General features: G+C 36.1%; 1 protein-coding gene across 3 annotated transcripts in view; it reads left to right on the plus strand.

The window, feature by feature from the left end:
• The window catches only part of RSRC1 (arginine and serine rich coiled-coil 1), a 461,399-nt gene extending 446,563 nt beyond the window's left edge, over positions 1-14,836 (plus strand). For all 3 annotated transcript variants that reach the window (XM_012523649.4, XM_058295198.2, XM_058295200.1), the window contains exons 8-10: positions 2,892-2,998; positions 12,745-12,897; positions 13,523-14,836. In XM_012523649.4, coding sequence (XP_012379103.1) covers positions 2,892-2,998; positions 12,745-12,897; positions 13,523-13,615 — 353 coding nt within the window. In that variant the 3' untranslated portion in view covers positions 13,616-14,836. The remainder of the gene's footprint in view (positions 1-2,891; positions 2,999-12,744; positions 12,898-13,522) is intronic.
• Positions 14,837-20,198: the final 5,362 nt, after the last annotated feature.

Consider the following 20,198-nt stretch of genomic DNA (forward strand, 5'->3'; position numbering starts at 1 on the left):
TTCAGCTGTAAAATGGAATGAAGAAGTCTCTATACTGCTATGGAGTGATAATGCGAAATGTTGCTAAGTGAAAAAAAGTAATGTGCATAGGAGTGTATACTAATTTTGTATAAAAATGAGGAAAATATGTATACTTATATTTTCAGAAATAAACAATGGAAAGATAAACCAAGATCTAATAAAAATGGTTACGTGTAGGTTAAGGGAAGAACAAGGGGAAAGGCATAGGGATGGAAACATAGACCTCTCTGAGTGACTTTAAGTTTTGACTTCAGAAACATGTAAATGTTTTATACAATTAAAAAATTTAATGTAACATTCTATGTGATCTGTTAACTTTAATTTTAAAAGTTTTATTAAAAAAAATAAAACCACAAAGTAAACAAAGCAAGACCTAAAAAATCAAAAGCAAACTGAAACAAATGAACCTGTCTGTCAAGTTGGGGAATTATTCCAAGTGACTTTAAAGCATAGTATTTTCACTAGTCACCAGTGCAATAAATGCTAAGGTTTTTAAAAACCCACAAATTTTAAACTGCATTAAATCAGCTTGCTGTTAATTTTTGTATTGTTATCTTAAAACTAATAGGGGGGAGGGAAGTAGATGTGGCTCAACCACTTGGGTGCCTGCCTACCATATGGAAGGTCCCAGGTTCGGGTCCCGGAGCTTCCTAAAAGAAGGCGAGCAGACACCTCCTTCCACTGCAACCAGCTAGATGCCGCCTCCTGCTGCAAAAAGCTAGTCACTGCCTCCCACTGCAACAAGCTAGACTCCACCTTCACCACAACAAGCAGAGGCCACAAGCCAAGATATGCCACAGCCCGTGGGGAGTGGATGTGGCTCAGGCCATTGGGCACTCACCTCTCATGTGGGAAGTCTTGGGTTTGGTTTCCAGACCTCCTGGAGAAGGAAAACAAACAAGGAGCAGACTGATGAGCGAACCATCTGTGGGAAGGGGGGGGATAAATAAAATAAATCTTTAAATAAAAAACGTAACAAAACTAATATGCAGGAGTGGATGTAACTCAAGTAGTTCTGCACCTGTTTCCCATGTACGAGGTTCTGTGTTCAATCCCTGGTACCTCCTAAAAACAAACAAACAGTGAAAAAAAACAAAAACAAAACTGAATATGCACTCACATGTTAGGAAAAATGAGTAAGTACTTTTGATCATATCATTAAGACCTAAGTATGTGATAGAGTAAGAGAAAAGAGAATACAAATATAAAATCAAAGACATCAACTAAAATCTTTAATTTGGATGGTAATATCAACATGAACTCATTAATTTTTCTTTTCTAAAAATATGTATTTCCTGTTCCACACACTGGAAAAGCTCAGAAGCAGTCACAACCCAGTAACAATGAACACCCTTATTGACAAGTTTGTGGTCTCTAAATACCATTTCCCACTGAAAGGAGTCTGGGTTTTTTGGAGAAATGGCTATTTTCAGGATTGTACAAGAAGTGCATGGAACATATCAAGGATGAAGGAACCAACAAAAAGATGCTCCCAGTATCTAAAAGTGGAATAATTTGAGCATCAGAATATGAAAATGACTACTATGGCCTGAAATGCATTAAATATGTAAATATTTATGAACTCATAATGGTCAGCATTGGTCACTTTAGGACGAGAATTGATAAAGTGAAAAAATCAATCATTTATTCTGCCTTTCCTCTACATAATATATTTCACAGTCACCAAGTTGTCAATGAGGGAAAGTTCTTCATAATAGAAGAATCATAGTTATTAAGTACAGGAAAAATAATAGAATTAGAAAATCACCACTTTGCAACTTCTAATGAAATAATGGATTAAGCAGCAAACATTAATGTCTGCTAAAACCATTAAGTGAAAGGTTGATGGAAAAATTTGTAATTGAGTCAGGCTGACATCACCTTGCATCCAGTGATCAAGTGGGAGAAGTACATACTAATATGATATAATAGGGATTACATAACACCATCTAAGATGTATTCTTGCCCAAAAGAAATTGAACATGAATCTAATTGAGCATCCAGATCTAACTAGTAGTTTCCACACAATATGGAGGATAGAAGAACATGTTACATGGCACCATGAGGATACAAATAGCCAAATTCAGAATATGGAAAATTTTACAGGATAAATGTTCACGTTTCTTCACTAAATAAATTACAATGATAGGGAAGGGGTGGGGGAATGTAAGAAATTGAGACTTAAGATACTTATCAACCAAGTGGAATTTGTTGACTTTGGATCCTAATTCAAACTAATTAATTGTAAAATGGCATTTTTTTAGACAATCAGTGAAAATTAAATATGGGCTATATAAGATGACATTAAAGTATGGATAATTTTGATAGGAATGAAAATGGTATTGCAGTTATGACTTTAAGTTCTTATCTGTTAGAAATACAAAACTAAAATATTTAGGGTTAAAATGGTGTAATATCTGGAATTTACTTTTAAATATCCAGGCCCACCCCAAAAAATTGAAGGGAGGAATAAATAAAAATAGTAGAAAGTTAATGATTATAGAAACTGAGTGATGGGTGCAGGTGGATTCATGGTGCTCTTATTTCTTTTATGTGCATTTCCCAAAAAAAAGTTTAAAAAAAGCACCCTCCCACCAGATTAGCCCAGATTAGCTGGGAGCTGGAATCATTATATCCATGCTTTCTCAACAATATTTTAGGTTTTAGATGAGAGGTTTAGTTTGTAAGAATGTTATATTTGTAGATCTCAGGGAGAAAAAAAAATTTCTGTTATAGTTTAACTATAATGTCCTTTCGTTCATTTAAATTTCTTAAGTAGTAAATATACTTCAAAGAAAGAAAGAACATTGCTTAGGTACAGTATTAACAATCTTAAACCAAAATACACTGACATTATACCCTTTTTTTAGACCAAGCCACCCTGGGAGAACAAGTAAAAAGAGTAAAAGAAATTGAAGCTATTGAAAGTGATTCTTTTGTTCAGCAGACATTCAGATCAAGTAAAGAAGTAAAAAAGGTAAGTTTTTATCCAAGCATTATGAATAAGCCTTTGGATTCCAACTGAAGAGATGCTTTATTAATGGGTTTTACTCAAATGTAAGCACTTCTTTTAATACATAGATGAAGTAGGGTGAGAGTCAGATGTGTTATTGAGAGAAGGAATGAATCAGTGAGAATCAGTTTAACTTGCACAAAAATATACTATAAAATGTATCTGATACCATTTTTATTTTAAATTCACTAAGAACACAAAATAAGATGGTTCTATAACACTTATACTCATTTGTTGAACATATTCAGTTTCCTTTTTCACATGTATACGTTTACTTTTTGAAATGACATTGATAGAATAAAGTTAGAAAAGAGTTTTACCAATAAAACTATTACTTAAATAATAACATAGATACTAAGGTAAGTGATTTACCATCTTTGCCAGATGAGTATCACTTATTCAACTCCAGTGAAAGGAGATTTGGCATTCTTTTTCTGTTCACTATTTCAAGTATTCTTCCACTCATTAGCAGGACTGCTTTTAGAAATTTGATTATGTTCTTTTAGTAGGAAAGGCAATCTACTCTGAAATGTATGTATTTTTAAAATAACATACATATAAGGAAGATGTCATAGTTAGCATTTATACAGAAACACTCTGTATCTGTAAATGCATCCAAAAGTGCAAGGAGATGTATACCTCTTATACCCTGGTCAGCCCCAAATCCTAACAGACTTTTTCTGTTCATTGATCTCAGGTGAAAATTGATCTGTTGTTTCCATTTGAAATTCTTTTGTTATTAGTGAGATGAGTATATTTTTAATTATCATATTTTTAAAAGTAAATCTTAAAATATAAATAAATACATACATACATACATAAATCTTTCAGCAGACATGAGTTGAGCATGTGCTATATGCCAGGCTCAGCAGTAGGCAGCCTGAATAATCCATTTTAAATTTGATATCCTATAATTTTATATTTTTTATTTTTTGTTTTGAATTTTAATTTTTTTGTATTTTATTCATTATTTTTTGAACCATCATTATATCATTTTCCTATTTAAAAAATTGATATCCTATAACTTAAATACTATGACATAAGGTTAACACAACTTATTGCATAAGATAAAAGGATAAGAAAGGAAAGAAAAAGATAGTTGCATTATATATATATATAAACATTCTCTTAACAAGACAATGAAGAAATATTCATAACCATTACTGTCCTCATTACAGTAACTGGTCACGTAGTCAAAGCTCATATTTACTTATAATTACCTTCTACTACCCATTCCATGTTCCCTTTCCCCTTCACAAGCACCTTAGCTAGCTGTGGTTCTTTGCTTGGTGGGGTGACCTATACCTTCATTCCTGAAGTTCCTGGGTCATTGGTAGACCAGCTGGATTGGGTTGTTGCAATTTTCCATTAACTTTAGTCACAGGACATGGTAGTACTAAGAGATGCCCTAGAGGATCTTGTGTATTCCAGGCAAACTCTTCTTTACCTCTGTTGTGTAGGTGCAGTCCTTTTTCCTCTTGATAGTCAGGATCAATCACCTCAGCCAGTACAGTAATTTCTTCTTTGCCTGTTGATTCAGAGGCATGAGGAGTCCAAAGTGGCCCGGTGGCAGTCTTAACTTTCAGTTCAATGTGATCATTGTTGTGTCTCTGAGTAGCAGCACTCCTCCTTTTGGAACTAAGCCTGTAGACCAGCAGAGCTTAAGCTTGCAGGGACAGGAAGCAAAAATTTTCCTACTGGATTACTAGAGGTAATAGTGAATAGTACCTCTACTATTTCTACCCCTTGATTCCTGGACCTTTGAATCCTGGCTATGGCAGAAACAGTACCATAGAGTGGATGCTGATTTAGAGCATATACAGTCTCATGGACAACATTTTCCCAACCCTGAAATTGCCGCCCAATTGGTGCCATAATTAAGTCTTCAAAAGGCCATTCCATCATTCTGTTAATCCAGCTGCTTCGGGATAATGGGGAATGTGATAAGACCAGGGAATTCCATCAGCATGTGCCCATATCAGTACATTTCATTTGCTGTGAAGTGGGTTCTTTGATCAGAAGTAATCCTAGGTAGAATGCCATGATGGTGGATGAGGCATTCTGTAAGTCCACAGATAGTAGTTTTAGTAGAAGCATTGCATGCAGGGAAGGCAAAACCATATCTGGAGTATGTGTCTATTCCAGTTAGAACATGATAGAAGTGGTCCAATGTAGTCAACCTGCCACCAGGTAGCAGGCCAGTCACCTCAGGGAATGGTGCTATATCAAGGCTGAGTATTAATCTCCACTGCTGGCAGATTGGGCACTCAGCACTGGCTGTGGCCACATCAGCCTTGGTGAGGGCAAGTCCATGTTTCTGAGCCCATGCATAACCTCCATCCCTACCACCATGGCTGCTTTGTTCAAAAGCTCATTGGACAATGACAGGAGTAGCTAGGGAACAAGGCCTACTGGTATCCACAGAACAGATCATCTTATCTACTTGATTATTAAAGTCTTCCTCTGCTGAGGTCACCCTCTGGTGAGCATTCACATTGGACACAGATGTCTTCATGGTGTTGTTTTGTGTGTGTTTGTGTTTTGTTTTTTGTTTTTTGTCCACTCAGATCTGTCTGCATACCTCTTCACCAGACCTCTTTGTCACCAATTTTCTAATCATGTTCTAAGTCCCTGACCATCCAGCCAAAGCATCTAACCAAATGCACCTCTAGCCATATCTCCTTCCAAGCAAAATGAATAACCAGAGGTACTGCTTGAAGTTCTGCCCACTGGAAGGATGTCCCCTCACTACTATCATTCAGGGACATCCCAAAAAGGGGCTGCAGTGCTTCAGCTGCCACTTTCAAGTGGTACCTGTGTTTTGTGCAGAACTGTCTGTAAACTAGGCCCAAGTTTTCTCGTTCTCAGTCAACTGATTGTAAGGAACACCCCAAGATGCCATAGCTGTGGGCTAGGAAAGAGAAGGTAATATGGCAGGAGTGGGAGCCATGGGCATTTGGACCACTTCCTCATGTAACTTACTTGTGCCTTCAGGGTCCTCTTGAGCCCTATCTCATATATACCACTTCCGTTTTATGACGGGTGCACACCCAACTTTATGGCTTGCTGGTTCAGACAATCTCCAGGCAACTCAGGTCTTATGGTAACTTGGTGGCCCATGGTTAAGTGTTCTGTCTCTACTAAGGCCCAGTAGCAGGCCAAAAGTTATTTCTCAAAAGGAGAGTAGTTATCTGCAGAGGATGGCAGGGCTTTGCTCCAAAATCTTGAGGGACTGTGCTGTGATTCTCCTGTGAAGAGCCTGCCAAAGGCTCCAGACTGCATCTGTATTTGCTCCTGACACTTCCAGCACCACTGTTGCTGCTGGATCATATGACCCTAATGGCAGAGCGGCTTGCATAACAGCCTGTATCTGCTGCAGTTGCATCTGGTGAAACAGGATTAATCTCTTCAGACAGAGGTGTGAGGACTGTTTCCTCAGGGAGGTGGTTACAGGTTTATCAGGCATAGCAGGGTTAATTTCCTCAGGTGTAGTTTGGATGGTAGATTCTTCAGGGCAGACCATTACAGATTTATCTGGCAAAGACAGTAGCATCTAGGGTTTCAATGTCCCCACCTTTATTATCATCAACCTCTGTGTCCCCATTCCAATTTTCAGGATCCCATTCCTTCCAGGCCATGCCCTCACTTTAACAACAGACACCCTGCAAACTTGAGAATTCATTCACATTGTAACTCAGCCACTTGCAAAGTGAGATTCTGAATCTGGTTTTCAGAAATCTCAAGTCTGCGGTTACACAAAACAAGGTTTTCCTTCACGGCATACATAGAAACTTAACTTAAGTTGGGAATTTGAAGCCTTGAGCTCACCCCTTTCTTTTATAAATGTATCCAGCATATTTAGGAAGAACTTGGGTTTCCTGCCTTAAAATGAGGGTAATACCCATGACAGAGGTTTTTGTAAGGATGGACAAGATCCTTTAGAAAAAACAGGAAAGTACCTGGCACATAAGTACTCAAGAAATGGCTGCTGCTGCTGCTGCTGCTGCTGCTACTACTGCTAAAACGAGTACTGAATAACGAGGGTCACATTTGTGTGTGGCTTCTTTAAAAGGAATTGAGGGTACAAGAATTCCCATTTTGTTTGGATCAGAGATTGTTTTTATATAATTTTTATGTTCTGTAGTCTCTAACATTATCTTCATTTGAGACTTGGTGGCCTATTTTTTTTTTTCAGATTTATTTATTTTTCCCCACCCCCATGTTGTTTCCACTTGCTGTGTTCGTTCATCTTTCTTGTTTCTTTAGGAGGCACCAGAGACCAAACCTAGGACCTCTGATATGGGAGGGAGGTGCCTAATCACTTGAGCCATTCCCTCCTTTGTTGTATCTCTTACTGTGTTTTTCTTCTTGTGTCTCTTGGTGCTCATCTTGTTGCGTCAGCTTGCCGCCCCTGCCTGTTGCATCAGTTCGCTATCTTGTTCGTCCTCTTTAGAAGGTACCAGGAACCTCCACTCCCTGCTTTGTTGAGTCTCATTATGCTTTTCTTTTTGTGTCTCTTGTGTTACCTTGCCGCACCTGCCCATCACACCAGCTGGCTGTCTTCTTTAGGAGGCACCGGGAACCGAACCAGGCACCTCCCCTATGGTAGTCAGGAGCCCAATTGCTTGAACCCCATCTGCTTCCCAGTGACCTATTATTGAGCAAATAGTTACAATTTCTTTATAACCTTATATTGTAACTTACTGGTCTCATGTACAGACATCAGCTTGAGACCAATTTGTTTCTATTTATCCCATCGGAAACATTAAAGCACTAAATAAATGGTATAAAACTAGGTTGTATCCTAGTCCCGTTATTTTAATATTTAAATAGCCTGAAATAACTGAAATAATAATGACTACCATTAATACTAGGCATTTAGCATATGTAATTTCTTGTCTAATATCACAGTAACCATTATTTATATGTAAAGAAACTGAGGCTCAGCAAACTTTATAACCCATGGTCAAACTTCTAATAAATGACAAGAAGTATCATCCAAATCAAATGTATCTAACTCCAGTGCCCAATTCCTCTGTTAATTTAATGCCTCTCATAGTTGTGAACTCAAGGCACATTCCTTACTGAGGTTTAAAGAAAACCTGGGTCAAAAAGTAGGAAGTGGAGACCAGATGTGGTTCAAGCAGTTTGAGCACCTGCTTCCCACATGGGAGGTCCCAGGATCAATCCCCAGTGCCTCCTAAAAATGAAACAAACAACAACAAGCAAACAAATGAAAAAAGCATCTCAGGAGAGCCAGTGTGGCTCAGTGGTTGAATGCTGGCTTCTCACATACATGGTCTGGGGTTCAATCCCTGGCGGGGTAACTAAAAAAAATAGTAGGAAGTGGCATCTACCGTGGAATACATTATTACCAAGGTTAATGCACAACAGTCCAAAGCCTTAGCCATCCAAAACTACTTTTTTTCTTTACTATACTTTGAGTTGGTCAGACAAACAGTACTAGGCCAATGGTGAATAAATTCACAGTTAACTGTAATTTACAAGACTGAGGGACAGTTCTTTAGTTTAGAAAGTGATAATTCCTTTACAGTTACTAAAATATGTCTTCAGAGTAACACAAGGATTAAGGATGCCCAAGAAGCTAAACTATTTATCAGTAGATTCCTTAGCAAAGAGAGGTAAATTATCTTGAGGACCATTTCATCCAGATCATAGGGAAACCTGACTGGCTAGCATCTCTGATGCAGAGCAAAGATTAACTCTCTTGAGGACTAATTATCCATGACCCAGTTTCAACATCTGTCTCTCTTGGATGATGCTCTACACTTCAGTAGTTTGTATCTCTGAAAAAGACTTGGTATTATTTGGTATCATCTTTCTTTCAGTGTGTTAATTCCACCGATTAAGTGAGGGAGCTGTTATCAGACGAGTGGTAATTACCAATGACTTGCTAGACATGGTGTCTCCTGCATCACATATTGATTTAACTCATTGAACTCTGCAGTCATATTTCTCTTGTCTGAGTTAATAGAGAATCCGATAACTCCTGCTCTGTCGTCAAATCCAGGAACCAAAATCCTGCTTGTTTCCAAATTGCTATACCAAATCAGCTTAGTGTCAGTTTATTCAGCCCCAAAATTATTATATCTGGCAGATATCCACCTGTGTTCAAGAGATGAGTAAAGAACTGTCCAGTATGGTCATTTGTTCTTTTGCTTGGAAGTACATTTTACTACTAATTTTTTCATACTGAACCACCAGATGGCAGCCGTACTCAAAGTCAGATGTTTGATCATGGCCTTGCGATTTTGTTCTTCAGTGAAGGTAAAATCTCTTAGTTTTCCTCACTTAAATAAAAAAAGAATTAATGATTTTATCCCCACAAATTTTTTAATTACCCATTACTAAATAATGACTTTCATGCTCTAATCCTAACTTCTGAAAGTTTCACCTTATATTTGTACAACTACTCAAGAAAATTTTAATGTACTGTGTAGGTAAAAACAGAATGAGATTACTTGATTTTGATAGTCTGCCACCTGAACATATGGGAGCCATATCTTTGGTATCCTAAAATCATCAGCCAAAGGGGTGCTGATGCAAAATACTAGGAATCAGTTGGTTTTTATAAAGGGTATTTATTTGGGGTAGGAGCTTACAGATACCAGGTCATAAAGCATAAGTTACTTCCCTCACCAAAGTCTATTTGGATCAAGATGGCTGCGGACGTCTGCAAGGGTTCAGGGTTCCTGGGGCTTGCTTCTCTCTGGGCTCAGGGTTCCTTTCTTCCTGGGCTTGCTTCTCTTTCCTCTGCATGCTGACTTCCTGGGGCTCCAGCTTAAGTCTTCAGCATCAAAGTCCAACATCAAAACTCCAGCATCAGAAACCCTCAACTCTGTTCTTTGCCACACCCTAATCATAACTCAGTCATGCCCAGGTACAGATCAGATTACAAGCATAATCCAATATTTCTTTTTGGAATTCATCAATAATATTAAACTGCTACAGTAGCACTCTTCTTAAAAGCAGTTCAGTATGGACATCTAGTCTCCTAGCTAAGCCCTATCAAGCCAGGCTGAGATATACAGAATGGCATGCTCTTATATTCTCTACAAAACAGTACAGATTACCAAAAAGCGATGTCCTATGCTTCATTGGATTAGCATGCTACCCACTTTTCTCCAGGTAGAATATTGGGTTTTAATGTTATATGCCCTCAGTTTTATAAAATATCAATATAATGTCACACAGAGCCATGAGCATTCTAGGCCCAGTGTGTTGGAGACCTAAAATTTTTGAAACCTTGTAAAATAAGTATTAGCGGCAAAATTAAGAAGAAAGCTGTCAAATAAAATTTAGTAAATATTTTCATATGTCTATAAAAGTTTACATTATGGTTAACATTAACGGCATTAATGGTTTGATTTTGTATCTATAACCATCTCTATGTCTGAAAACAATTTGTAGAAGAGATTTATCTTACTTTATAAGAATTCCTAAACACACATGATGACTGTCCTGATAGCTAGCCTTCAGGGCCCTCATGGCTACAAGAACATAAATCTCTCCTATGAATGCAGCTCACCTTCTATTAGCATAAAAATAAATAAATTACAGGATATCATTTTTTGAATAAAATACGTTACATGTAAAAAAAAAAAAGTAGTTCTTCACATCATTATCTCGAATATAGCTCAGAATTTGAATCCTTTTCTAACCTCTCCATGGCTACTGCCCTAATCAAGGTTAGTATTTTCTTATTCTTTAACTACTGTAGTATAACTAGTTCTTGACAATTAGTAGTGCTCAGTAAATACTGGCTAAATTGATATATCTTCAATTTTAAGATAAATTATTCTAAGAAAGGATTAACTAATCCATGTATATTTCATTCTCTAGACGTTTTCCCCAGTGATATCTGTTTCGTGCTTTATTCAGAGAAGTATAATAGATATTCACAAATAGATGTCAGAACAAAGGGAAAAACCACAGGTGTAGAACCAAGTAAATCATGGCTAAGTAGTAAATTTAATCTCCCAAGTCGTCTTGATTTTTAAAATTTTAACTTTTAATTTCATCCTCTCATTGAAATCATATCATATTATCCCTTCAACCTTGCCTCTAAATCAGTCACCTCCCTGGGCTTCTCCTTTCTCAGGGAAGGGCACAGTGCAGTTTACCTGAGTAAGCACTGCACTGCTGGCGCCTTCAACGCAGAACAATGATTTATTAGTCTTTGTGTCCCTAGCACTTAGTAGAGCACCTGGCACGTGGTGAGCATTCAGTAAATGCAGAATGAATTAAGTATCTAAACTTTGCAAGATGGAAGAGAAATCCTAGAATCTCATTTTTTTGCCAAAGATATGACATACCAGTTTTTTAAACTTTTATAATATTTATTTAAAATTTTTTAAGTAACCTTAAAAGATAACCTTTGAAGATGATGATGGACAATGCCCATTCCAAAAATCAGAGACTATCTGTAACTGCAAGCAAAACAGTTCCAGCCATCTGCCCCATAGAATCTACCCCCTGTCAATCAGAAGCAGAGTGGGCATCACCATCCCCAAATCCTCAAGATTGAGGAATGAACAAACATAAAGGGGGAATGCAACTGTGGACTAAAGTAGCCTTACTAGTATTCTAGCAATGGAAGAACTTGTATAATTGCTACAAAGGCCGTAGTCACCAGAGGTTCAGAGGGGAGGGAGAGGGAAGCATAGGTGTAACATGGGCATTCTTGAGACACTGGAATGTCCTGCATGACATTGTAGTGATGGGTACAGGCCATTATACATTTTGTCAAAAACCTATAAAATTGTGCGGCACAAAATGTATAGTCCATGGTTAGTAGTAATGCTTCAATATGTGTTCCTCCAATTGTAACAGATGTAACACACTAATGAAAGATGTGGTTAATTGGGGAAAGTGTGGGAGGAGAAGAGGGTACGGTATGTAATCTAAAGCTTATTTTAAAATGTTAAAAAGTTAGAAATAAAAAGATAACCTCTGAGTCCACCAAGTAATGAATGGGTAGACAAAAAATGTGGTGTATACAAATGGACTATTATTCAGTCATAAAAGGGATGAAGTCATGATATATGATACAGCATATATGATCCTTGAAAATATCATGCTAAGCAAAAGAAGCCAGTCAAAAAGACCACATATTATATGATTCCATTTAGATGAAATGTCCAGAATGGGCAAATCCAGTAGCAACAGAAAGTAGATTATGGTTGTCTAGGGATGGGAGGGTTAGGGGGAAATGGGGAATGACTGCTAATACATAAGGGTTTTTTCCTGGGGAAAGATGAAAATGTTCCAGAATCTATTATGGTGATGGTTACATAACTCTGTGAATATACTAAAAAGTACTGAATTATATACTTCAAGTGGGTGATTTTTATGTCAATAAACCTTTGAATTTCCTTTTTATACTTCAAGAAATCAAGTAACTTCTGGAGATTTGTTGTGAGCTTGTCTTGAGAAATGGGATTTAGATATATGAAACATATATTTCAATAATAAGCAAAAATATGCTAATCATAAGAAATAAATATTTTCCAAAAATTTTTGTTGAGTTTTTAAAATTATTATTTGTATTAGGAATAGTTTCTTGTCCAGAAGCCCCAGACATTTTTAGATGGATATTATCGCAAAAGGAAACAAAATCAGAAGTTCTACTTAGGCAAAACTCTAATTGTATATTGTGTTCCATTAATAAGGTGTGTTGTATTTTTCAGTCAGTGGAAACCAGTGAAGTGAAGCATGCAGCTCCAACCCCAGGACCTGCATCAGTAGTTGCTGATCCACCTACTATTGAAAAAGAAATAGACCCCAGCAGCATCCCTACCACTATCAAATACCAAGATGACAATTCTCTGGCCCATCCAAATGTAAGATCCTTAAACCTTCAGAATGATCACTGAAATCGTGTTGACTGAAATTATTTTGAACTGTTGTCCTTTTGAGCTGGCAACAGGAAAACCATCAGAGGAAATGTGCTCATTGCTAAAAATAGACAGCTGGCCCCTTAGAGGTGTCTCATATATTTGAGTCCTGTATACTCCAACTCATGCTGTCTGACTTCTAGCAGTATTCTTTCCTATGGTTAAGAAAAATAGGCAAAGAAGAGAGTTGTTTAAAAAGTCAGGCACTAAAAGATCTAATTCTGGCTTAGCTCTCGTTTGTTCATTGACCATGAGCATGCCACTAACATCATGTTTTGCTCCTTCTTCTGTGAAATTGTATAATTCTCCTGTATCTGTATGAACGGTTATAGGAAATGGACCTCACATTTCTCAGATGTAAAATTGTTCGTCAGTAGTATTGATGTTAGTCTTTTACTCCAGAGTTTCTGAGCATTATTAATTCCAAGTACGTGGGCTTAAATTAAGAAATCATCAAAAGTTAAAAGTGTCCAAGTCTTGTCCTAGATATATTCTATGATGGTTTGTATCATATAAGTCAAATCAAAATTATTGACAGTAACATTTTTTCTTTCTCTTTTTCTTATTTCAGTTATTTATTGAGAAAGCTGATGCTGAGGAAAAGTGGTTCAAGAGATTAATTGCTCTCCGACAAGAAAGGCTAATGGGTAGTCCTGTGGCCTAAGTAGTATATATACGGTTGAATTGACATTGTCATTAGAAATTTAGGTTTTTAAAACCCAATATTAACTTTTTACTCTTAAAAAGAATTTAGCTGATTATATAAAGAGGTAGTCTCATTCATTCTTTTCTCATTTAAGTAGGTTTGAGTATTTCATTAGAACTGAATTAGACATTGTGAATATTAAAAGTAGTATAAAATTTTTAAATGCATGAAAATGTCATACTATTAATAAAGGTATGCATAAAAATATCCAGGTTAATATGAAAGGTACACAGGTCATAAAAAATACCCACAAAAGGTACGCTGTACTGTGTCAGTACAATTCGAAAAATGTCAAGTTATCATTTAAAGACATAATTTTGATTAATCATGCAAAAATGAGAACCAGACTATATTATAAATATTAGGTTTCATCCATCTTATATTATGAAACCATTTTTAAATCTTCTGTTTAACCTTATTGCAAATTTTTAGGCACAATAAAAAGTACTGTAAACAATGTAAGCAGAATGGCCATTTCTTGAAAATTAAATAAATTGATGCTGTTTGCTTAGATATCAGTTTCTACTAGGCTGCTTCTTTGAAACATGTTAGAGGATCCCAGCTCATTCATACTTTTAGAAATCACATGCTCATTCTCCTCCTAGCTATTTCGGCAAATACCCAAAATGACAAAATCATTTCTGAGAAAACTGGTAAGAGCTGTCACATCAGTCTTAACCAACTGCTATTCCCTGCAGAGGAAGCCAGCTAATTGTAGTTTTGATAAAGCTTTATCTGTCATTATGAATACCTTTATCAAGCAGCTGAAAAGAAATTGACCATGCATTCCATACTAAACATACCAGAGATAAGGACTTTTAGGCCTTGCTTTCCAAAACTAGTTTTCAACAGTTGACATGAGTATTTCCCTTTTTTATTTTGTACTATTGTCCAGTCTCACTCTAACTTAGTGTCTATGAAGAACTATCATTCAGAACACAAGATAAGCAAGTATATAGGACATTTTAATGCAATGTTTTTATATTTCTGGAACTACCAAAATTATAATTCCTTTTAAGAATGGAAAATATAAAGAATTTACATTAATTTGCAAAATGTATGGAAAATAAACTGATAATGAAATACTTTTTTTCATACAAACATGTTTTCCCATTCTAAGTAGATACTAGTGTTCTTTTTTCCCTTAGCTGTAAATTAAAGTACCCAATATGAATTCAAGTTTGTGTGATTTTTAATATAGTTACTCAATTTTAGTGGCTTATAAAAAGGATTATAGTTTCTAAAATATTTTATATTCCATTCTTTGGATATCTTGTAAACTGTAAAAGTTCTATCATTTTCCTGAAAAAAGTGTATTTTAGTGGTTTAGGCAAGAATATGGTTTATATTTGGGCCACTAGTGATGCCCCAGAAAACCTGGATTAGGCGGTTTTTCAGTATGCCTGATGTTCCTCAACTATAAAATAGTGAAAATATTATGATCTACTTTATGCTTAATACCAGTGTTCCTCTGTCACAAGATCCCCCAATACAGAAGCTTCAACTCCCTTAGATTTGTGTTTTAAAGATAAATTTTTCATGGAGAATAGAGAATCAAGTTTGTTTGTGTTTTAAATGAATGAAATTTTGGACCCCATAGGAACTCCTTGACTACTTCCCTCCTTCCTGATTTCCAACATGATTCATTTTGTTGTATTATTAACTTCATTTACCTTCATTCCTTTTGAAGACCACAGTATTACCACACAAGCCAAATCAAATTTAATGAGAAAAACTTCATAGAACACTGTCAAACATATCACCAAACTCAAGCGAGGTGACACATTCTGGACTTCTTTAATATCCTAATATTAGCCTGTAAAAATAGAACAATCCCTTTCATGTCCTTTGATTAATGATAACAATTTGGACTTATGAGACCTCAAAGTGTTTTTTGAAACATTGATTTCTTACTGAATGGTGGCTACTACTAATACAAATTGGGTTTTATTTCTGATTACTGAGTGCATTCTCAGGAAAAATGAAGAAGGAGCATTGTTCCTGGCACTCCTCAAATACAAGGAGGCAGATACCTAAGAATTTGAGTACACAACTGTGTGTGTTTATGTTTTTGTTGTTGTTTGTTTTTTTAGGAGATACCAGGATTGGGGGGGGGGGATTAAACCCAAGACCTCATATATGCAAAGCAGGCGCTTAACCACTGAACTACATCCACTCCCCACAGAACACTTTTTGAGTCTTTCTTCTACTTTGCTTCAGTATCCTAGTATGTGAAATGATACGAATAGTGGACTTGCCTACTTTAATTTTTCAGTAAAATGGTGTAAAAGAAAGACCCTTCATAGAAAAGTTAAGTTTATGTATGCCATGGTACCACTTTTGCCTAGTAGCTATTTTGATGAAATATGAAACAAATATTTGTGACACGCTTCACCTGTCTGTGGTTAGGTGCCTCCCCAAATTTTCCTTGAGTTTTGACATCAAGTAGAAATCAATAAGAGAGCAAATATAGTAATAGGCTATAAATGAAACAGGGCATGAGACATTTTTGCTCACTAAACTAGGAACGAATTTGCCTGGGATACTTGCACAAATATTACTCCTTCCCTTCCCACCCCCCCTCCAATCCTCTTACTCCAAAATCCCTTCTCGTATTACTAAAGAGGTTTTAAACCAGCTCTTGGCTATCCCTCAGTTGAAACAGTGCTTGAATCATGTCTACAATTTTAAATGCCACCCTGTAAGCCTTACTGTTTGTTATTATTTCTCTTTGTTTTTTTCGTAGCCTTACTCTTTGGGGAGTCCTTTATGAATATATTTCCAAGTTTTGTGATTTTTTTTTTTTTTTTTTTTTTTTTTTGCTATCATTACATCCCTAGAATCTGGCCCAGTGCCTGACACAAGAAAGACTCTCAATAAATGTTTTTTAATGAAAGAAGAATGAATTTGCCATCTCAAATGGGTTGCATAATAAAGATTGTAATCTATTTAGTAGGCTAGTTATTTAAATTTCTCAAGCTATTTGGAGTCCATGCAAAAACAAATTAGTTTTATAACCAAATTGGTTTGGTTTCTCTGAGGTATATATATATAACTCCAGATGTCACTGAGCTGACAGAAGCCTTTGGATGTCATGGGGAAGCTCAGAGTATGCAGTACCTTCTCTGTTGCATTAGGGCATAATAAGAGATGAATAGTTTGAGCACAGATCTTACTAGTTATATAGAGACTTTCTTTCCTGGTCTCAGTTTTTAATCGTATAAATAATATATCAAATTATATGCCTGTGGTCATTCGGGATCCACCCACTGGTTCCTATGATTGTTCTCCTTCCAAAGTTATAGGTCGATTATCAAGAATAAAGTCTACCAGTATGATAAGACAGCACTTTAAACTCAACAGTGTGCCATTTTATTTTTAGGTCTTCAGAAAGAATGGCAAAATGACCCAGCTACACTTCTATAAGAGAGTGATGAACTAAACTGACCCTGTCTTCTTATCATCTTGTAACATAGTACCAGGTTAAAATTCCAAAATGTAAAAAACTTAATATAGTACAGGCTCCCTACATAATCTTTTAAAAAATTACCTGGGAACATCCTGTGTCTTGAACAAAAATCCATAGCTACAATCTACCTGATTCCAGAAAAATGTCATAAACTTTAAATGGAGTTGAAAGCACAAATAACTGAGAAAAAACATGTTTCATATACCAGCAAAATAGATTTTTTTAAACTATTAAAGATTAAATAGAGTTTTTAAAAACAAATTCTGAAACTAGATTATTAGTTTACGTTATAGTTTTTTTCTTCCCTCTTTCTGATATAGTAAGTCTAATTGAGCTGAAGAAGATAACTCATAAAACAGACATGTATTTAAATCAAGCAATTCTAGTTACATGGGGTGAAAAATGGACAGTCATCCAGAATTACAATCTCTAATAAATACACTTTTTCTCAATGCTTGAAATATTTCATAATAAAAATATTTTGTGTACTTGCCATAGGGCATAAGTGGTATCCCAAGCCCAGTGCTACTAAATAGCTGTTCCAAAGCACTTGAATCTTCAAGGAGAAAACCATTTTCACATTAACACAACTACACTTGTGTTTCAAAGGGCATGTCAGCCATTTTCGGCAAAGATGCTCAGAGATTTTTGACTCACCTTCTTGCTAATTAACTTAATAAGAGAAGCTGACAAGTGATTATTAATAAGTTACCATTCCCTACATCCTAGAAAATTCCAGACTCAGTTTCTACTTGGGATTCTTAATTTGCTGTCATTATTAGGATTTCCCAGAATTAGAAACAGAAGTTTGAAATGACTATACAACATAAGTTCCAATTTCTAAGTATTTTTATCTTGCTATAGTAATTGTACAATACAGTTTCCAAGAGACATTGTTACAGATTAATATCTAAATCTCCTTGAAATGTATTTACTCAAATCTGGAATATCTTTGAAAGTAAGAATTATAAAAGCATTGTACTTTTTCTCTTCCTTTTGAAAGCCTATTTTTGAATTACCACAATCAGAATGATCTATGAAAAAATCTTACTTTACTAACAAAAGCAGCATAGATGTGAAATGTATTTTTACTTTGAAGACTTAAAAAATTTTCATGTTTAAATGTTAATGGGGGATATGAATATTGGATTCAAATTCAAATATGGAATTTATAAATTAAATATGAATGACCATTTTATTAAGCGAATTATCTTCTGGTAAGTACTTCAAAATTTTCTCAATATTCATTTCCAAATATGTATTTTTCTAATAATTACACAATTTAAATATATCAGCTGGTAAATGGCCACTTATAATTTATTAAATGTGCCCATATGCTAGCTTTCTAAGATAGAGGCAACAACCTGATAAAAAGGTACTTAAAATGAATTTTTTATCCTGAATTAAACCTTAAGTGATACCATACACATTTTTTTATTTGGTACTCCCCCCCCATTGGAAAAGCAGGTGAAAATCATCCATATACAACTACTTTTTGAATATGAAGTCTTCCTCTCCTATTCTGCTGCATCGTCTGTCCATGCCAGGTGACCATCATTAACAATCCTTCAACCTTGCCCTTTTTAAATATGTCTGAATAGATAGATTTATACATGGACTCTCTTTTCAGACATAATAGGATCCATGATATAGCATACTGGTCTCCTGATTATGTATCTTGAATAATGTTCCAAAGCACTACATCTGTATTTGACTCATTCTTTATAATAGCTGCATAGATTCCTAAAAGTGGAATTGCTGGGACATACAGTATGCACATTCCACATTTAAATGAGGGAATAATAGCAACAACAAACTTTCAGGGTGGATGATTTCATGCAAACTAGATTGTACCAGTTTCCAAATAACTTAAGAACTAGAAGTCATTTTCTAGTTAGGATAAATTACGTTGTGCTACTACTCTCCATTCATCCCTTCAGGATCGTTGTCCACATTTCTTCTCCCTGCACAGCCTTCCAGGATGCTGATCTTTCACAGACTGCATCATCCAGGCTCCCTTGCCCTCGGATGCCTGGTTGCATTCAGCCTGTGGAAGACACAGGCAAGTGATCAAACGGCAAGAGGAAAGAGGAAATTGGTTATCTGTCCCTATGCTTTCAGGGCCAAGTTCTAGCTGTGGCTGCTTTCCAAAGGCCACAATAGGCTTATCCCTCTCCCAGGGATAAGCTCTTACAGTGTAGTAAAGCTCCCTCCTCTTACCCCGTCAGCCTTAGGAGCTGAAACAGCTGCCTATAGTTAATGGGCCTGACTTAGTCCCTTAACCAGCCCATGTATATATAATTCCCTCATTAAATTCTCTATGTATGTGTCATCTGCTCCCTGCTGGGACCAAAGCTGGTAAAATTATCTTCAAGGGCAGTGTATCAATTAAGATTAATTAAGTATATCAGTTAGTTTTGGCTTCTGTAACAACGACAACAGCAACAGTGAACAGTGGTTTAAATACGATAACATTTCTCTCTCAAGTGAAAGACATTTAAAGGTAGATAGTCCAGGGCTAGTATGGTGGCTTCATGTGTCAGGGACCCAAGATCTTGTTCCACCATCCTCAATAAGTGGTTTTCACCATGTGGTTCATAATGGCTGCCCCTACTCCAGCCATCATGCCCACATTTCAGGCAGAAGGAAGGATGCTCTCCCCTTTTAAGGCAATTCCACACAACACTTCCATTCATACCTTCTTGACTAGAACTTAGTCAACTGACTAGTTGCAGGAAAGGTTGGGAAATGAGTATTTTAGCTCCTCCATAGCAGAAAATATCTTGGTAGTTAAAAATCATAAGAAAAAATTTCCTTAAAAAATATAATAAACCCCAAAAAGGACTTAGTTATATAGCACATCCACCCATTCAAATTTCCATAAACTTCTAAAACAATTTCATGGAATACTTCTGAGTGGTGTATTTCCCCTTCTCCACTTTCTAAAAACTACTAAACAAGTACCCTTTCCGTGAAATCTCAGTAAGCAGTAACAGCAATGGTTTTATACACAAAAATATTAAACACTAAGTAAACGAGTGTCATTTGGACCATGAAAATTCCTATTCACCA

Source organism: Dasypus novemcinctus, chromosome 4 (assembly GCF_030445035.2).
Source record: "Dasypus novemcinctus isolate mDasNov1 chromosome 4, mDasNov1.1.hap2, whole genome shotgun sequence".
NCBI lineage: Eukaryota > Metazoa > Chordata > Mammalia > Cingulata > Dasypodidae > Dasypus > Dasypus novemcinctus.